The sequence below is a fragment of the Sebastes fasciatus genome, chromosome 12 (assembly GCF_043250625.1).
Source record: "Sebastes fasciatus isolate fSebFas1 chromosome 12, fSebFas1.pri, whole genome shotgun sequence".
Lineage (NCBI taxonomy): Eukaryota > Metazoa > Chordata > Actinopteri > Perciformes > Sebastidae > Sebastes > Sebastes fasciatus.
Window position 1 is genome coordinate 3,089,285 of NC_133806.1, and position 21,285 is coordinate 3,110,569.

The 21,285-nt window shown below is 44.4% G+C and overlaps 1 protein-coding gene across 1 annotated transcript in view; it reads right to left on the minus strand.

The window, feature by feature from the left end:
* The window catches only part of iglon5 (IgLON family member 5), a 93,654-nt gene that overhangs the window by 16,481 nt on the left and 55,888 nt on the right, over positions 1-21,285 (minus strand). The window contains exons 2-3 of the mRNA XM_074652536.1: positions 5,948-6,026; positions 1,413-1,645 (exon numbers count right to left, since the gene is read on the minus strand). Of these exons, the coding sequence (XP_074508637.1) occupies positions 1,413-1,645; positions 5,948-6,026 (312 nt within the window). The remainder of the gene's footprint in view (positions 1-1,412; positions 1,646-5,947; positions 6,027-21,285) is intronic.

The following is a 21,285-nucleotide window of genomic DNA, read 5'->3' on the forward strand; positions in this document are numbered from 1 at the left end:
TCAGGCCAATGACCTCTCCTGGATACCGTTTTGCCGTTCCGTGTTGGAGCCCTATGCATGTAGTTAGTTTGATAACAAGATGGCCCTTGAATTTAAATGGCCCATTATCATTGCTTTTAATGAGCTTGGCCCCGAGATTGCTTTTTTTTTTGCAAGACTTCTACCGAGGATCCTATTTTTCTCTATCTTGCCGGAGTTGAATACTTGCAGCGATAAAGCACAGATTGGAGTGGCGGTGAAGCCGCTCCCGCTTGATGCACTGACTTGAGGGTGTAATTATTTTGTGTGATATCAAGCTAGGGCTGGGATGGCAGGCGACTTGGAAATTAGGTATATATGGTCGTCCGTGCCAAGCTTTGCTCCCTGCAGACGGGACTGTTTGTTTGGCTGCAGTGCGATGTGAAAACTCTGTTAGTAAGCAGCGGACGTTGTCTCAGCCACCTGTGAGCCAGGCCTCCTGTTTTAATTCCAGCAGAATGTACTCTCGTATATCCTTTTAAGAGCTTTCAGTTTCATTCGGCTGGTGTACAGTATATAGATGCAATCTGCACAACACACAGTCCAAAAATATGCATGAAAATTGACACATGCAGAGGAGGAAAAGGTCTGAGATCCAACCTCCGGGCAGTTCTGCGCCGATACATCATGTCACTCAGGATCAGTCAGACTCTCACTCACTTAGCTGCTGACTTGATGACTGAGTCCCAGTCGTGGTGCTGCACTGTCAGTTATTTAGTCAGGCAGTTGGACAGCCACCCCTGTGTACCAAATCTCCTCCACGCACACCCTCATCCATCTGATCAGCCTAACTTTCTGTTTATAAAGACAAGTAACCCTAACTGGCCACATGGAAATAACAAATGGGCTTGGACTTCTTGTTGAACCTGACTTCCTGGTTATCTGTCACCTGCACTAGGCTTCCTTTACTGTAGCCACACACACACACGCACACACACACACACACACACGCACACACACGTGCACATACACGTTGGCCAACTAAGCTTTCAAGACATAATTGCATTTTGATCTAACCATAAATACTAACCTTAAATCCTCAAACATCATAAAAACATTAACCACTAAGTTTTCTATCATAACTTTAAACATGATTTAACAGAAAAGGAACACTGGAATGTAACCAAAGAAAATCTTAATTGCTTCCCCTGATGCCAAACCTCAATCACACCCAATAGACAGCCCTACGCTTGGATGAGTGACGCAATGCGTAATTAAGTCATTTAGTTTGTATCCGAGGCTGCTTGCAGTAACATCGGTGCACACGTATCTATTTTAGAAGCCGCAGTGGCAATCAAATCTGCAGTCTGTGGATAGATCAGGGAAATGAGCCAGCACTTATATGCGGGGAACAGTAAACACTTTAACTCATAACGGATTCCTGCGTTGCTCACCTTGGACGATGAGGTAGACGTGGGCGATGCGGGGCTTGTTGTTGGCCTGGAAGGTGCAAGTGTAGGGCCCCTCGTCGGTTATTTGCACCTTGTCGATGTGGATGGAGAAGTCACTGTTGTTGCTGTTGGCCAGCGTCACACGTTTGTCCAGCGACCACTTGTCCGTCCCCGTGAACAGGATGTTAGAGCGGTTCAGCCAGGCCTTGTGGGTCACCTCCTCGTCGATCCGACATCTGTGAGAGGACGGGAAGGGATTAACAGGTGAGAGACCTGTTCTTGACGTTATGTTTAGGGTTGACACTGAATTCTGCTGACAGGTGTTCATTTATCATCGGTACAGATATAGAAAGGGGTGACATATCAAAGGAAAATCCAACACTGAGTGTCTTTGCACAGTGTTGCGTACACCAGAAAAGCTTCAATGCACCTCGGAATAGATTACACAAGTCTCTTGAGGTTTACTGAAAGGACGGGACGCCATTTTCCCAAATATATACCAACTCTTGTGTTTTTATGACGGTGGGGGAGTGCTATCGAACATGTCGGTCCAAATTCTCCCATAGGTGTTCAGTTAGGTGGAAATACAGTGACTGCAAAGGTCATAGCACATGATTCACATCCTTTTCTACTAATCAAACCATTCAGGGACCCCTCCTGCGTGCCCTATAAGAATCTGCATTCGTTATCTCTTCACTCATTTATTCAGATTTTTGCAGCACTAATGATTAAATATCACTCCTGTTACACAGGCAGAGGAAATGGGTCAAATCATACAAAATATGGCTGAGATCAGTTATAGAACAGTCAACAGGTTGTGAGCAAAGCGTTGCATGAGAAGTGGTTGTATACCATTAATACCATTAACAAAGCTGGGTTTTGTCTGTAAGATAACATTAAACATGAATAAAGTCTAAGGTAAATAATCTGTAATAAGGAAAGATATGACAGAGTTAATTATTATAATGGTGCAATAAATCACAGATGCCTTCCAAAAGGATGTGGCACGCTTCAGAACCAGGAACCATGGTCCAAAGGTGTGAGTTCAGTTCTTGTCTTGGCCACTAGATGTCCTTACCCAGCTTCAACCAGCTGCGGGGAAATGCCTCTGTAGTCCTCATGTTTAATTGATATGACCTGGATAAATATCACGGTCGAGGTAGATCTTAGATCACCTGCCAAGTCAGTGGCAGTGACACCACAATGCATAACAGCCACAGTGCAGGTATGCCTGGAAGTCTTTATCAAATCGGCTACAAGGCACTGGGCTGATGTTCAGGTGGACACGTGACCGGAGGACAAAACCACTTGGAAATAATGGAAAAGAACAAAAACAACATGATTTTGATTAAGATTCAGTCGGTGGCTTGGTGGGTTTAGATAAAGAGACGATACAGTAAGAAATCCCACCATAAAAATGAATTATCTGTGTACAAACACTCTATTAATCTATTTTTAAAATTAATCACTTCTGCACTGATGATGTTGCTACAGGACCGCAAGCCCAGAGGAAATGAGCACCATAATAGCATCAAATGTGCCTCGTCTTAATGGCCCACATCAAAGCCAACGCAACAGCATTGTCTCAAGCATAACGCAAGTTATTTGTGCCACTTGGGCAAAAGTGATTTTACATGAAAATGGAGTTTATTTATAAAGCTGTTTAGTCTTCTGTTTGTCAGCTATCGGCCGTCCACGGCGGACAAAACTTACACACACATCTCATTACAAAATATGCCATCGCATCTCTACCGATGAAGCCATAAAGGCAGTTCTGTAGCGTGAAATCAAACCTCAAGAATAATATATGGAGTACAGTTTTAAAGTGTTGGGAACCCCCAAACACAAGCCTGAGGGGTCGTGAGATGGTTAACAAGAGCAAAACGGGAAAATGTATTTCAGAGTTTGATCTTGAATCTTTGTGTTTTTTCTTGTGAGTTACTGGATGATGTTACCTCTTTAAACGTTTTCATATAAAACACACTCAGACTTTGGTTGAAATGGTCAAAACCTGTAGACTTATGCAACATGTGTAGAGGAGCCACAAGTAGTGCCACAGGTTGTGTTTTAACGGTCGAAAGTCAAAAAGGTTGGGAACGACTGGTTTAAAGAACTGAAGGGGATTACCTAACATGAAATATTTTTAAAGGGGACATATGCTCACATTCAGGTTCATACTTGTATTTTGGGTTTCTACTAAAACATGTTTACATGCTTTAATGTTCAAAAAGCACATTATTTTTCTCATCCTATCAGTCTGAATATCCCTGTATTCAACCTCCGTCTGAAACGCTCCGTTTTAGTGCCTCTCTCATTAAGCCCAGTCTGCTCTGATTGGCTTGAGAGAAAAACATGGTGCACCTTTGCAAAGATAGCTCTCAAGCTGTGGGCGCTATATTCTAATAAGCCTGTTGTGACATAGGAAGGGGAGCCAACTCTGAGTGGCTTGTTGAATCACATGTTTTCTGATCTAGGCAGCCAACAAAAAACTGACTGTTGTCTTATTTCACAGCTTGTGGGTTGGTAGGCAGTCCAGATACCCAAATGTATGCAACGTATTTTCATACAACGGTTCTTATGAAATCTTACGAAAAAAGTTGTTCCTCCTTTTTACATTCGTTTTCCTATTAATGTCCAGCAACATGTGTCAATTTCTGCTTGTTACATACATGCAGTTTTTTCTAAATAAACAGTTTCACAGGAAACAACTTCCTTAGGTTTAGGCAACAAAACCAGTTATGTTTGGGTTAAAATAACTCCGGAAGTTGCGTAACTTGAAGCGGCAGTGGGTGGAACTGGAGCAAATATGATTAAAAATTATTTTTATAAAACTGTCACTATATCCTGACAGTAGTGCATGAGACAGGTAATCTGAAAAAAATCATGTTCCTCTGTGTGCTCCTAACGGCATCTGCAAGATTTCACAGATTGGAGGAAAACAACCAATCAGAGCCGAGCTGGAGCCTGACGTCTCTGAGCAGCTGTCAATCACTCGCGAACTCCGGGCAAACGGTCAAACTAGGCAGCGCTGATCCAATATGAATCAATATTCTGTTACTGTAATGCCTATTTCTCTCCTCAAATGTTTTCAGAAACATCTTGTAGTGTACTGTTTAACTGTAAAATTAGAGTTTGTGACCCGGCCGCCATGTTGAGATCAGTTGAGGAAATACCAAGCACCGCCCACCAGCCGGAGCACAGCCAATAGGAACGCTCTCTCTCTCTGAACTGACCTGTGATTGGCCAAAGTCTCCCTTCCCAGGCTAGATTTTCTAAAGCCTGAAAACAGAGCCATGAGGAGGTGCAGAAGTCTAGTTTTCTCTCAGAACACTTGAATTACAACATGCTGAAAGGTTATTATGGATTTTTTTGCCCAATGATGCCAGATACATACTGCCTACTGCAGGTTTAATGTTACATGTCAAATAAATCAACGTTGACTTCTGGTATGTTTTGACCCACCTGTCCAACCCGACCTCCTTCCTTTGCAGCGCACGCCGCTCTTTACATTTCCTGGTTCTCGATTACGTGAAATACACACACATTTATTTTGTGGGATATACACAAATTACAGTGCATTACTTTCCATAGGTATAGTTACAAACAGTGTATGAGACTATAGCTAATAAAGCGATACTAGCACTGAAAGAATGAGGTTTTTTTTTTATGATATGTCCCCCCCTAACACTATTTTATAGCCAGAAAGAAAGAGTTGCTTGTAAGGTAACACTGCTGCACAGCTGACACCAAATTGTAAAAGAATTACAAGTGACATCGAAAGCATAGATTTCACCACCCAGGTGCATCCAGTTTAGAGTTTCTGGTGTGAAAACACCCAGATAAATTCTATAGATCTGACTTCCCCACAGCATCAATAGAACAGCTTCAGGCTACACGTCTTGATGACATTATAGATCAGCATCCTGGTTCTTTGATTCCCAACTTTGAGAGAGACGTGTTGATGTTAACAAATATTGACAGAGCTGTACTTCAGAATAACATATTTGATTTTAGTGGAAGGCCTGCTCTTCTTTCAAGAGAAAACAGGGACTAAAAGAGGAATTTGTTCAGAGATCTGAAGAGGTGCAGGCTTAAATGTGATGAAAGTAAAGTTGACTTGTATTTTTTTTTTTTTTTTTTTTTTTTATGTACTGCCAAGCCAGGTTGCATCCACACGAAAGGGAAAAAAAAGCAAGTTGGCTTGTTTTTCTGCTTGGTTGAGAAAGCTGTGATTTCTACTTTATCACTCACAGTTACAAGTGGGCAGGTGTGGTTGGACGCGGAGGAGGTCCACCCACCGAGCTGACCTGTGCCTCATTATTGTTACATCTAAGTAAAAGGTGATTGCAGACAGACGACATCTGACAGGCAATATCATCCAATTAGCTATAGGACAGACAGAGCTGGAAAATATGGCACAATGTGGGACGCCTAATTGAAGTTATGTGATAGAGAATTGGCAATTAAACAGGTGGGGGAGGAAACGCAAACATGCTTTTCATGTAATTAGCAGGTGCAGGTGTAGGATCAGGAGTTACCTCAAAGTGACGCTTTCTCCTTCCAAGACTGTAATGTTGTCCGGCAGGTGTCCGAATTCTGCTCCGTGCACGCTGGACGCTGCCAAGAAAGATGAGAGAAGACACCAATGAGCATCCAATATTGGCACCAGACGCCGGTGTTCATCAATCCCAGGTCAGGTGCTTGAGAATCGACTACCTCACCAAATTAAGGTTCCCTTCAGGATGCAGAGCACATCCTGAAGGGGGAGGGGGGGAAAGTAATAAATATACTAAACAAAAGAGTCACAACGTCTGCACTGACCCCCATACTTGAATAATGATTCGGTTTTACCCTGCATTCTGGTGGGATGCGCGTTCATTGAACAGCGCTGATAATGAGCCAAGGGAAGAGGATTCACGCGGAGCTGCCGGAGCGTGAAATGAAGGGACAGCAACGGTAACAGAAGGGATGCTCATCCTGCCTACCAATACACACACACACACACACACACACACACACTCAAGAGAACAGAGGCACATGCTTACAAAAGCACAGAACAGACACACATACTGAGAGCCATTAGTTGAAGAGCGAATACAAACTTGGCATCTGTGAGATGTGTTTCAAACACTCGCAGGTGAGAAAAACACTTTCGAATGGTTTGAAGTCATTTTCGTGAACTTGCTTGGACTGCAAAGAAAGATAACCAAAGACCTTATATGCTGGCAGTGATATTGCCCCGCTGAGGCAGTAAGACACCTGGCTCTGTCCATCTAAACTCCGCCAAATCACAGCGTGACACCAGATACCTCAGCTTGTGTCTTCCCTCCATCTCCCGACAATCTCCTTCCTCCCGCCGCCTGCAAAATGACCTCAATATCTCCAATAGGCTTTCGCTGTGTTCTAGCCTTGAGGTTTAATAAATGGAGACTTTATGAAATGAAGCCGGTGCAGTGAGGAGCTTAGAAGCACCTCAAGGTTTGTCAAATAGCCGCACAAAGACGCGTTAAGCATGCCGATTAGGAATCCGCTAAGAGATGCGACCCAAAAAATGACGGCAATGCAGCACTATGCAGGAAATGTGGGGTTTTAAATTAAAGGAGGGTCTTTGTGGAATCACGGTTTGATTACAGAGAATAATGAGAGAGGCTTCAGCATTACGATGCACTTCATGGATTGCTAATCAAAAGGTTTTCAAACCGCATAGCAGAAAGTCCTGAGAAGTGCCAACTACACTAAATATGAATTAATCATCTCTTGAATAAAGACTAATTATGCCTGTTCTCCCTTTCTGCGTGTGGTTGGGCATATCCGTGTGGATATGCCATAGTAAATATAGGCTGCGTTCATTGTGTATTCATATATTCATGTGTGTATGATTGTGATGCTCAGCAGTTACAGTAGCTGTCTGTTGCTCATTTGTGTGAATGTGTACGTTTGTTTGCTGACATACCGGTGGAGAAAAAGAAAAGAGGGCAAACTAATGACGCCTCAAAAGAAAACTGGCCCTGAAAATCTCCCGCTAAAAGCTGTAATCACATTAATGGGTGCTGCTGCTGCTGCTGTGCTATCTAGGCCGGCCAAGGATCCCAGAACTGGCTCCATCTCTCTCTCCATCTCTCTCTCTGAAAGCCTTGGGGGAGGGGTGCAGCACATTAGCCATTGTGTCCAATGTTCAAAAACTGTCACAAGCTGTCGTTTATCTGTGGTTTTTACTACTGAGTAATGTTGCATAGCATCGCTGTGCTCTTGCTCCCTGTCTTAGACTCAGACAGTCCTCAGCTCCAGCCCTCAGCTGCTCCCATTCAAGTGCTCTGTACTCTACACACTAGACTTTATTTAGGTTAATTCAATTCAGTTCCAGGGCTCGGAGACGGGTGTGACATGCTGTCACAAACACACACACGACCTCACATACGCAATCACAGACACGTCGAGTAAAGACGCTCTCTATCACAAAATGTAACCAGTGGGACAACACACATTTTTTGATTGAATGAATGATGAATGCATACGCCGAATGCTCCAAACAACGCCGCGAAGGTTACAAACCAGCGGGGAGCAATTCCCATTTCCCTACTCAATTCCCATTTTCACAGCTCGATTGGCACCTCGCATTCTAAAACCTGTATCACCCTGCCTCCACTTCCAGACGCCGCACGACGCGATAACCAGGTCAACACGTTCAGCCCACATTTCCCTCTCGCACACGCTGCACCTCAGGATGAGCCAAACAAGCAGCGATGGAGGTCCCGCCTGAGTTCATTAAGAAAACGATAACCGCGAGGATTCACTTCACATTCTTCCATTCACTTCTTTTAGACACAAATATCTAGCATTCATTCTTGCTGATTTATGCACACTGTAACACTTTGTGACCCCCGTCACTCATTCTGAATTCTCAGCGCACAGTGAAGGCTTTGACCTTGGCACAGGCTAAGCGAAAACTGTGTGGAAATCAACAGCTTGTGTGGAACAAATAAACAGGACCAGCATCTGTATTTGAGGGATGGGAGACCACCTCTGTCCTGAGACAAAAGCTGGTGTTCATACACTGCTAACAAAGCATTGCGTGAGAAGCAATCATATATCAATATTTGCTTGACAGTTGGACTACTTTGCTTTGGCACCAATATACTGTAATATGGAAAACCTAAGGCAGACCACGATGGATACAACCCAAGCCCTCAGGAATGTGGGCCGGCTATAAACTGGCTGCAGATCATAGTTAAGGTTGATGACAATAAATCAGTCACGAGAACATGCACAGATATGGGAGAGAAAAAATCCCTGATGGTATTTTGACCACCGTGGCTCCACTCTCCAATATATATCTGAACTCTTGATACAAAGAGGCAAAGACATTTTGCAGAATTCTAATAACCCCCAAAAAGTACTGTGCAAAAGTGCAAAACAATAAATCACTTTGGTGTCTTGAATAACAAGACTAAGGACTAGCAGCACAGTGGTGCTTTGAGCAAAATGCCAAAAGTCTTTTTTCTGCTATTTTGATGAGAATGTGTTCTGGTTTGACAGCAACAAAAAATCTATTATGCACATATGATGCATTAATCTGATACAGTTGTTTTCAGTTTCCAGCCCGACATGTAGGAGTGCAGAGTATTACACATTGGCCGCAGCAATCAGCGGTTACTGCTCCTACGGATAACTGAATATAAAGTGTGTATCTGCAGCGTCTCATTAATGGGAGAGCTTTGGGTGTAAACATCATCTGGCTGAATGACAGCATGTGTCTCAAACCTTTTGATGTAATCCACATGATTTATCCCTTTTCAGGAAATAAATTCAAATGTTGCCGGCCAAACACGACAGACGTGATCAAACGGAACATTAATGAGTCCAGAGTGCGTCCAGCAATGTGCTGCTGCAACGGCCAAAACAGAATCGCCAGACATCCCTTTCAATTCCTCGGCTACTTTTGGCTTTATTGATCTCTCTCTCAAATTCTGCTTTTTCTCTGCTCCCTCCCGGGGCTCAGCGTGCCGGCCGATGAACTGCACCCCGCCAGGAGTGTTCAGGAGTCTCGCCCGTTGACACTCTAGAAACGACGGCGTGCTTGCCAACGGGGAAGCTTAAACCGACAACTACCCTGCAGACTCTAAATGCGGAAACACAAACACAATGTGAATTCCAAAAGGAAGCTTTTTGTCTTTACCGCTTTAGTGCTTTACTAAGACAAAAATGGATTTGTTTATGAGAGAGAAGAATCCTGAGCCTATATAAAAACAGCTGATAGCTAACCACGTACAGCAGTGTTGGCGGTGAACACTGCAGAGGCCGCTGGTGTTGCTGTGGACGTGGGCACGGGAAATTTCCCTGCTCGCAGTTGTCTACAGTAGATACAGTCTGGTATCTCGTGTCCTTGCTATGACCTGCTGTTTTGGCACACAAAAGGAAGCCCCATCTCCATACCATACATGCACACACACACACACAGACACACACTTGTATTCTGTCCAAATGACCCCCCTGAAGCCTTCGTCTGCACACAGCATTGAGCCTCCGGTCTGGATTTGTCTGGCATTTTTAAGAGAATAAAATTTTATGGACATGCCTGAGGGATTTACACACAGCAAAACACTGGGCTAGCAGACCATTAATGCACCTATACTTGAGGTCTTTGTCGATCACTTCAGCTGCTATAATGTACACCCTGCAAAAGCAGAAATCTGTTTTGCTCATCTGTGGATAACACTTTATCTTTTGCTGGCCCCGTAGGTAAACGTTCATATAATTCTCTCCGCTCGTGCTTCAGCGTTTTTGTCTCTGTGCTCTCCTGCATTGTGTTGCAAAGGCTGCTTGCTCGGTACCCACGAGACATCCATTATGTGATTTGTATTCTCTTGACTTTTACATGTGCCTGTTTGTAATTGCACTTGCTACTGGCAGACTCTTACGAGTAGAGCTCTATTGAGCTGTACAACTTTAGCCCGCGTAGTCCTCGCAAGGCTGTCTTTGTGCTGTTCATATTCGGCATTGCCCTTGACGATCAAATAAACACAGAAAAGGAGGCAAAGCTACTTCTGAGAGCGTGATTGGCGTTGAGACGGATAACAGCGGAGGGCTATAATGGCGGCCATAACAATAATCCGTTTTAGCGGAGGGCTGCCGTGGTTTTGAAAATGAAAAGAGGAGGAGAGAGGCACAGCGCCGGGTTGGAGGGGAGAGAGGTGGAAATAGATAGCCAGGTGAGAAAAGAGAAGTCACTGAGAACGAGGCACAGCTGTAGTGGTATATGGATGATGTACAGGATGATGTGGAGCAGCAACCGTAGATAGTTGTAGCAGTGTGGTGTGAGGTGATAATAGCAGTGTTGGCGTTAATAGTAGCAGGAAGAGAAGGAGCGATGGAGTGGCATCAATATTAAGGGGAGAGTTTGGTGCGGGGACACAGCCAGTAACGCTGGGGCAGAGAGCAAAGCAACGGAAAGACACACCCGCATAATTAACACCGGCATGCTGCAGCCAATTAAATATTTACAGAGGCACTTCCCTCCGACACCTTGATGATGAAGAGAGGCAGCCCAAGGATTATCAGATGCCGGGAGCCTTAGGCAAGAGACAAGGGGTTGGGGGTGGAGGGATTAAACATTAACCGGCACAGATATCCCTTTCTCTTCCTCGTCTGATCCCATTAACTCCGGATGGCCCAAATCCAACCTCATGTCCACCTCTCCGAAGCCCCATCTTCCTGCCCTCCTCCTCCTCCTCCTCCTCCACTCCACTACTCATTCAGTCCCTCCAACTCTCTATCGATGAAATCCCCTCCTGGCTCCTTCCGCCCTCAGCACCACCTGTCAGGGACGGAGCAACGGGAGAGCAGGGAGAGAGTGATGGGCGAGGAGCGAGAAACCACCTGGACGCCACGCTCAAACAGCACAACAAGATGGATATGCAGGTCGCCCGCTTCTCACAATTGCCGGTGAGGCAAAATGGATGTCAGCAGGACTTCACTTGACAGGAAATCTGCGAAATGTCAGAGAAGTCACGCCGAATGAATTGTTTTGAGTCATTTTTCCATCCTCTCAGACCAAAAGGTGTTTTTTTCCCGTTGGAGAAATGTGGTGGAATGACTAAAAGGAGTGTTTACATGATCTGTGTTTAACTGCTCTGGTGAGCTTGTTCTGAGGCGTCGAGAGGATCGGCTGCACATTTAGATGCTCGATATTCAAGGTCATATATTTAGCTGGTCTTACTGGCCTCCATATTCCATCCATTCTGACACACATCGAACACAACTTGATCTCAGAAGCCTGCCAAAACCATCAGCACTTACAGAGGAGCATCACCCTCGGGTGTCTGACTTGGCCTTACCAAAGATGTGACATCTGCCCCTTTCTTTATTGTACACATGCTGCATCCACAATTCTGCCTCTGGTCGCTCTGCCCGCCCCTCCCTCCCTTCCTCGCTTCCTCCCACCCAGCATCTCCTCCGCTCCCTCCCTCCCACCCACCCACTAATCCCTCTTCACACATCAATCAATAGAGCACTGCAGAGTGCACGGAGCCATACAGTACTCAATGCAGCAGTTGTACAACTTCAATGGGCAGCCGCAGATCTTTACCATTGAATCCCCGGCCGGGGAGAAAAGCCGAGCGTGCTAAAACCAGGGACGAGCCCCGCTCCGCTTTCTTTTACCCCCCATTTTCCTTGGACTGACGCCTAAACCCCTTAGCACTCTTGAAATCAATACAGTAGTTAAACTGTTACTTCCTTTCCCAGTGAGTAGACACACACGCCAGCCTTCCACAAGGCCCTGTAGACCCCCCCACCCCTAAATACACCCTGTGCTCTGGTAATTTGACAGATTTGCCGTCAAGCGCTGTCACTGTTTTAAAAGAGACGCTTTAAATACGGATGCACCCAAAGTAGCTCTGCATCGAGCATCCTCTAATAACTCTATAAGCAACAAAAGGAACAAAATAAAGTCATGGTGCCTTCAATAACGCTGAGTAAATCTGATCTGTAAATTCACATTTTAATGGTATGTTATAGTAAAATCATACAGTAAAGGATGGATGGATAGGCTGAAATATTAGTGTCAGTTTCATGTTCATATTCATGTCTACTTTACTGGATATTGTGATAAAAAACATCTGTATTATATTAAAAGTACTCTTGAGGTTTCTTGAAAAAAAACTGTTTACATGCAAATTGATGTTTACATGCAGTGTCTCCTCCCAAATGCATTTTCATATGTCCTTGAGGTCTAATAAACGTGTTGATTTAATTTCCTTCCTCAGAGAACTTGAACAACCTGCATTGTTTACATGTGTGTCTGCTAGCACTTTTCTCCTTCCGTTCTTCCTCTTTTTTCTGGTGCATTCACACGTTTCTTGTTGCCATAACGTCGCCGCTGACTGTTGAAATCGTCGACAGGAATGTGACTTGGGTTCATGCGTGTGTAGAAAAGCACAAGATACAACGGGGACCTGCTCTTCAAAGCATTGCTCCGTATGGTGAAAAACTAAAAAAAGTATTAATAGGAATATATTTCTGTCATAATGCACAGCAAACACTGAGATGTTGAATGACTGATGTCACTCAAGACGTCCCGTTAAATGATGGGACGACCTCTAGCTCACCACAGCATGTAGGCTCAGTCTTTGGAAGTAGCTCAGGTTCAATTCCGACTCTCGGACCTTTGCTGCGTCATCAACTCTCTCTCCCCCATTTCCTGTCATTCTCCAGCTGCTCTAATACAGGCAATAATAATAATATAGATAAAGATAAAGATAACAATAATAACGCCCCCCTCCCACCAAAAGAAAAAAAAAGTTTAAAAAATGAAAGTTGTGCCGATGTCCGGGACGTTGCCAAGCAATCAACTGAACGTCGTTGCTGGACGTTCTATAGAAATATGTTGTTTCCACGAACGTGCTATTTTGCTAAAGTTTATGTTTATGTATCTGGCGTGGAGAGGAGGTCGTGTTGCTCGGGCTCGTTTGGCGTCGAGAGGAGGTCGTGTCGCTCTGGCTCTATCTGTTTGGCGATGCCGGGAGGCTGCTTGACATCCTCCTGGATCCACCTTCTCACATAATGTTCACATTATATGTATTATTTTTTGTCATGTGGATTGTCTGTGTTGTATTTTCATTATGTTGTTACTGTGTACACACAACATCTATTGCACGTCTGTCCATCCTGGAAGGGGGATCCCTCCTCTGTTGCTCTTCCTGAGGTTTCTAACATTTTTTCCCTGTTAAAAGGTTTTTTTTTTGGTTAAATTTTTCCTTATCCGATGAGAGGGTCGTACTGTAAAGGACAGAGGGTGTCGTGTCCTGTACAGATCGTAAAGCCCCCTGAGGCAAATTTGTGATTTGTGATTTTGGTCTATACAAATAAAATTGACTTGACTTGACTATGTTCACGGTGTGCATTCATCAGCTTTATACATCCTAAAAACGTACGTCAACTAAGTCTAAAAATAGTAAAGGTGAATTTGGTTTTGTCTGTCTCTCTGTGTGTCAGCCCTGTGATAGTCTGGCGACCTGTCCAGGGTGCACCTCGCCTTCACCCAATGACAGCTGGGATCGGCTCCAGTCCCCCCGCAACCCTGAATAGGATAAACGATTACAGTTAATGGATGGATGGACTTGTGGTTTCACACGGGACACTAACCCAGGTCTCCTCGGAGAGTGTTTGACCCATTCATCCACCACGACCTCCCCTCAACATGGACTTTGTCACTCTTTTTTACTACATCACCTGACTTTCTGGATGAAAGCCCCAAAGGCAAATGTGCGATCGAAGACAGCTTGGATTAATCTGAATCTCACAAACACCACCGGCTTAAAACAATGAGACAGGAATATCATTTACATGTAGATATACATAAATGCAAAGATGTGTTTTTTAAGTTAAAAAAATGTCCGTTGAGTAATAAAGTTACTGGTCTTTGGACATCACAGTGTGGCTGTCTAATCACAACCATTTTACAACCAAATAAATTGTCAATCAAATGTTGTATTAAATATAACAGACACATGTGTTCACTTTTTTCATAGCAATAATATGATTAATATTTCCTGGTTTGTAACAAAAGAAGAGATGTCACGCGTCATCATCACGGGTACAACACGTGCACAATAAAATCTGGTCGACATTTGCCGATATTGAGCCAATAGCAACGCACGACCTCAGCTCCAGTGCGCCTGCGTCACACCCCATAGCTCAAGACCGTGTCCCAGCCTCTTTCCATAAGTCTTGGTTTGTAAGAGAGGGTCTGACTAGAACATTATTGGATGTGGAAACAGCGTCACAATCTGGCCATCCACCTCATAACCACGTTGTAGCTTTTGGCATCCGACCGGGACCATTTTTGGTCAGAAACACGACGTCCCCTGCTGACCAGTGTTTGCTGAATATCTATTATAACATATGGCAATACACAAAATCCAACAAGTCGTCCAAATCAAACTGATCCGATCTGACATGCTGGACAACATCATTTGTCAGCGCCTTCAAAAACTGTTACAAATCGCTGTTGCACAAATGAAACAGTTTTCTGGCATTTGCTGAAACAACTAATTCTGTAATTTTTTCCTGGGAGGACCGGCCTTAGACTATAATGCCAGAATAAATAAATAATAAAACTGTGTAATAAAACTGTGAATGTGTTGTGGTGTTCCATATCTTTACTGTTTATAGGAGCTCTGTCAGATGCTGCGAGACTGAACAAATATTTCCAGCCATGCGGTTAAGCTTCCAGCACAGTGGCGAGGCTTACCCTATAGTTTACACTTGAGCCTCTAAGAGGCTACAATAAAAACAGCAATTACTGGGCGATAGTGACAGCAGACAAAGGAGTGTAATAGCATGGGAGCAGTTATTTTCGATAGGACCATTGGCTGTAAAGTGGAGTCAAAAAGAATGAGGCATCAAAAAGTCAGTTGAGTGTTGGGCAGTATGTGTGTGAAATGGATGGCCGTGCAAGCAACGCAAGCTGCCAATGGTCATTTATGACACATTTGAAAAGTAGGACTAATGGGGGGGAAACAGAGTTTGAGAATTAACTGCTGTTGTTGTTAAAGCTTCAGTAGGTAACACGTTGTTGGCATCATTGGGCACAAATTCCATCATAACCTCTTCATGACTCTGTTTTCAGGCTTTAAAAAACTCTAGACGGGAGACTTTGGCCAATCACAGGTCATTTCAGAGAGAGAGCGTTCCTATTGGCTGTGCTCCGGCTGGTGGGCGGTGCTTGGTATTTCCTCAACTGATCTCAACATGGCAACTTTCTCATTTTACAGCTAAATAGTACACTGCAAGATGTTTCTGAAAACATTTGAGGAGAGAAATAGGCATTACAGTAACAGAATATTGATTCATATTTGATCAGCGCTGCCTAGTTTGACCGTTTGATCGGAGTTTGCGAGTGATTGACAGCTGCTCAGAGACGACAGACTCCAGATCAGCTCTGAGTGGTTGTTTTTGATCCGGTCTGTGAAATCTTGCAGATGCCATGCAGGACACCGGAGGACACAGAGGCACATGTTTTTTTTTTTAGATTACCTGTCTCATGCACTACTGTCAGGATATAGCGAACGTTTTATAAAAAATACTTTTTTAATCATATTTGCTCCATTTCTACCTACTGCTGCTTTAATCTGGACTTTAACTTACACTGAAAGAGTTGAAATGATGCAATTTCCATCAAAAACAAAATACGATGTGCTGAAAATGCATTCAGTGAATTTCTAACAAAATCACGAGTCAATGTGGAGCCGAATAAAAGATCTCATTTAGCTTTTGTTTAGATATATATATATATATATATATTTTTGCATGTATAAGCTTTTACGGTACCACCACTGACTTAGCTTATTAATCCCCCCATCACCATCACCATTCATTTCGTACTGATAATGACATATTTCTGTGGAAATATGCAGAATATGTAATATACTCAAACAGAGTAATAAGACCAGTTAATTGTGATTACTGAATGGAGGGCAATTAGCCGCTGTCTGAAGCCGGCGTGGTAATGAGCAATCTAAAATAAGTCATTCTTTGTCTGTGCCTTTTGCAAACAGCAAAACAAAAGGGAGCAACATTTTGGGCTACAGGGGAGCAGCAACATTTTCACATCAACACACTCAATCTCAATGACTGCACAAATAACTGCTGCTGGAATGTGGCGGCTTCAAGTGCACCTGGGTTACATCTCGGCATGTGTGCGTCCATTCCTGGCGTGTGTGTGTTTGAGTGAACATTTTTAAAGTGTGTGTGTGCGTGTATGTAGGTCCATCTCAGCATGCATGTGTGTTTGTTTATATGTGTGGGTGGGCTGATGTGGTGTTCAGCACCACTGGGCAGCTCGTCCAGGGGTCTCGCAACCTGCACCACATGGGGGAGGTGGTAAGAGAGTGGGGATGAAAGGAGGAGATCCGTACAGGGAGGGAAGGATGGAGGGTGCAGGCAAAGAGCGGGGAAAGAGTTGGGGGCAGAAGCGGGAGGAGGTGAGGCCCAGAGCCCAGGAGTAAGGTGCTGTCAGGATAATTCACAGCAGCAGTAGTTGCTGCGAAGAACAAAACAGAATTACCTGAGGGAACAGAAATCCGCTAACACCTGCTTAGGAGGGAGCTCCTGAGGGACGGAATGGGAGAAGGAGCAAAAAAAGAGGGGAGGCATGGTGCAGTGCACTAAGACGCTGGCAAGTACAGATGAAGTACGCATCACTGTGTGTGTGTGTGTGAGAGAGAGAGTGCTTGTGTGTATTTGCAAGCTTGTGTAAATCCGTTTGCTGCGTGCGTGTTTGTGTCTGTTTCAGTGTGTTTTCGTGCACGTGTTTGCATACTTCCGTCTGTTTGTGTGCAGTCGGATTCCGCCTGGCTGTGCCCACAGCCATCCTTACAGCTGTGGATGGGCTTCATTTGCATTCTGAATCACAGCAGCTCTCGCCATTGTCGCTCCACTGCTGTGACTCGGCACCCGCTAGCTCCTGCAACACATAAGCCGCCGGTGCCAGTTATGTTTGGCTACAGCTGTGCTGGAGAGCTTGTGGCAGACAATCAAAAACCGCCGCCACCGCCACCGCCACCAAGCTCGGGCCTCGGGCTGGAAGTTGGAGGGAGTTTGGTTCAAGTCATGTTCCTTTGTGGGCTACCTGGTTCGCTAGGCTAGAGTGCACTCTCCTCCAACAGATCTTGGAGCTCCCTTCTCTTTCTCTCTGCGTCCCTGTCTCACACCAGATGGAAGGCAGATGACACCCCGGCTAGCTGTTGGCGCCTCCGGGGTGCTGTCACTGCTCAATTGCAGGAAAGCCCCTTCCCATTCCCTCGACAGCGTGATAGTCTCGCTCACATGCTCTTCATCTCGTTGAGGAGAGATGGAGTTAAAAATATACCCCGACTTTGAACACAAGTCTTCCTCCCTTTTCACCCTCCAACCCCTTCTCTCCGCCCAGGTGATGACATGCTTTTGGTATTTCTTTGAGGCCGGAGAGGCTGGTGTATTAAAGAGCAATCGATAGAGAGCCCATTTAATCTTTGCAGCTGAGCAGAACTGAGAGCGGTCTCGTGTATGACATGCAGAAAAAAAAAAATCAGAGAATCAAGAACGAGAAAGGTAAAAGGTGAATTAAATTGTCACAGTCTTTTTGAGGAGGAAACAAGCATGCAGCCAGTTACTTGGGGCGAAGCTAAGCTGTGTGTTTATGTGAGCCCTGGTGGACCGAGCCACTGATGAATCTGCTGGCTCATCTTACTGATGAAGCTGTTTTACCGAAGCCTGAGGCTATCGGGGAACATGAAGAAATCGGGGGCATAACTAAAGCTGTGATAGAAGTAATTAAATACAACGCCACTGGCTAATTTGCCTTTCACTTATCGCTACACATCAGTTTCTTGGGCGTTTTCTTATTGTGTTTTCTCGCAGAAAGGGTTGTATAACTCATATTGTGGAGGTTATTAATCTTTCACTGTTACAAACATAAACAAATTCCTAAGTCACCATAAGTTATTAGGGGTCCGTCTCCTCGGAGCTGTTTGAATTGGATTAATGCTCCTTCATGTGGAGCACTGAAAATGATCTCTGGCTCCCGTTTCCCTCATGTGTGAGTGAGCTGCAAAAACAATTTTACTACCGTGCCACAAGCACACGCAAGCATGTGACGACTTCAGACATTCCTTATGCATATGCATAAACCCACATAAAGATGTAAAAGCAGGCATTACATACACATATAGGCTACACATGGTGTACATTTTCACTTGCTCTGTCACCTTGACAGTTGTAACCGGAGAAAACCTGGAGAATCATTTAAATTTCAAATGTCTTACACTTTACAGTCTACAATACACTAGGGAACAAAGGGGCATCAAGACGTAGCCATCTTCCTGAGACATAAGTTGAAATATTAATAAGAAAACAAGCACAGCTGCCAGGAGCAAATGTCAAAGACTGAGAAAATATGAATGTATATGGCAATGAATCCTGGCCAAGTAAAAGTTTACTGTGCTAAAAGAAATAATTTCCCCCCAAAATACTACAATATTAACAAACTCTGTGAAGTGTTAAAGAGGACCTATTGTGCTTATTTTCAGGTGTATACTTGTGTTTTAGGTTTCTACTAGAACATGTTTACATTCTTTTATGTTCAAAAAACGCTTTATTTTTCTCTTACCGGCTGTGCTGCAGCACCTCTATTCACCCTCTGTCTGAAACGCTCCATTTGAGCTCCTGCCCCGCCCTCCCAAAAAGCCCAGTCTGCTCTGATTGGTCAGCTGGCCCACTGTTGTGATTGGTCAACTGAACCAAACTCATTGGACTCTGCTTCAGCTCTGCGCTAACTAGCTTTGTTTGAGGGTAGGGATGCACCGATACCAATACCAGTATTGGGTATTGGGTCCGATACTGTACTCATGTGCTCGTACTCGCAACACGGCTCCGATACAACGGCACCGATACCACTTTACGGTGGTGCGCCCGACCTCGCTGGGCTGGGATCCCACCTCAGCCGGCGCGCGCTGGCCCTCAATTTCATTGCGCCACGGGGTTTTGCTTGCACCCTCTGACTCGTGCGTGCGTTAGACTCCTTGGTCCGTGTTTCAAGACGGGTCGGGTGGGTTGGCAACATCGCCGCAGACCCCTGGCGCCTTTTACGTTGGCCGAGCCCCGATCTGCAGCACGACACGGTTGGGGCGCACTCAGGACAGTCCGCCCAGGTTGACAGTCGCACCGGGAGCAGGGGGTATTTGTACTCGGTCTGGAAAAAAGTGGTATCGGTACATCCCTATTTGAGTGCATGTGAAACTAGCCAATAGGCATGTATTCTGCAAATGTGTTACTTAGTGACATCATCACGTTACGGAAGAAAAGGCAGGACTTCAAGCGAGGTTTTTCAGGCAGTTCAGCAGCAGTGTTTCTGTGGAGGAGAGTAACTCCCTTTTGCAGACCTTTTACATGCATACAAATATAACAAACTAAAGGAAAGGGAAAAAGCACAAAAGTATGATAGGTCCCCTTTAAAGCTGCATGCTAATGTAGCAAAACATTTGTTATATAGCCTCAGTTTAGTGTAAAAGACACTAAAGACTATCAGACAGCTTCCTTAATTTACATGTCATTCATTATTACTATTCAGCAAGTGAGCAAGTGCATGTGTCATAGCAAGATTGCTTTTTAGCACATAATTTCTAACCTTTTTACGAGCTGTCTCATTATCTTTACTCACTCCGTACTGCATCGGCACCGACTTCATCTGCAAATGACCCGACAAAACATTAGCCAGATGTTTATTCGCCACATTTGCACAAGAGTCTGGAATAAAAGATTAAAATCAACCCCCCGAGACATAAGTTAACCTCCAGCAAGACATTATTGTGCCTGACTCAGTACATTCAGAGCCTGATTGAAAAACAACTCTTTGAACAAAGAGACGATGATGGAGAAGGTCGGGTGAATATATTCAGGGAAAAATCCTTCCTCGGATTCTTTTACACTGTTGCGTAACTTATCATCAATCTGTGATGTTCAGTGTGTTCCAGGAGTTATTTTGTGGTGAAGTAATTTCCATTTTTTCCTGTATCGGCCTCATCCACTTCTGTTAAAGCTTGAGATTTCATGTGGTTCCTGGTATTGCAGGAAACGAGTGTGATGTCAGATTGAAGAATTCTTACTCATAATACAATATGTCCTTGAAACGTAACTTTCTTTCTTTAACCTGGTTTGCAGTTCGTTCTGAGGCTACTGTCCACTGATGAATCTCATGAACTGAAACCAAAACTGCTGATTTTGTATGCGATTTTGTTGAGTAACAGAAACCACAAAAGTGCAGAATGTGTTTTAAAAGCACGGTGCAATTTGCCACGAGATCACGCGAGAATCGCAGGATCACATAGCATACAAAAATCCATCTAGTCAGTCTTAATGTAATGCGTTTGTGTCCGGCAAGCCAGATCACGGACCAATCAGCGACCTGTGAGGTGCTACTGGCGGCTTCGGGCGTGTCTTAGGTGTGTTCGACGCAACGACACGGAGAGGCGACTGTTCGTTCTAAACAACGACGGCAGCTCCTGAAGAGGTTAGGATAGATGCTGCAGTAGCATGAGTTCTATCTTGATTGAAGGACGATGTTTTCGCTCTTCTCCCGACATGGCTTTGGCAAGACTTTGATTGACAGATCATCCGATCACCTGCCAAGTATTTTTTTGAAAGTGCCAGCCCTTTTCCAAACACTTTCCAACGACGGCTTGTCAGATGGTTCTGTGTAACAAACCATCTGGCGCGTCAGTTTAGGTCTCTGGTCTATATATTCCTGCCTCTGCTGAATTATTTTTATCCCCCCCCCTCATAGTGATTAATGCTACTTCACCTAAAGACCATATAATATACCTTGAAGTAAAATTTTAAA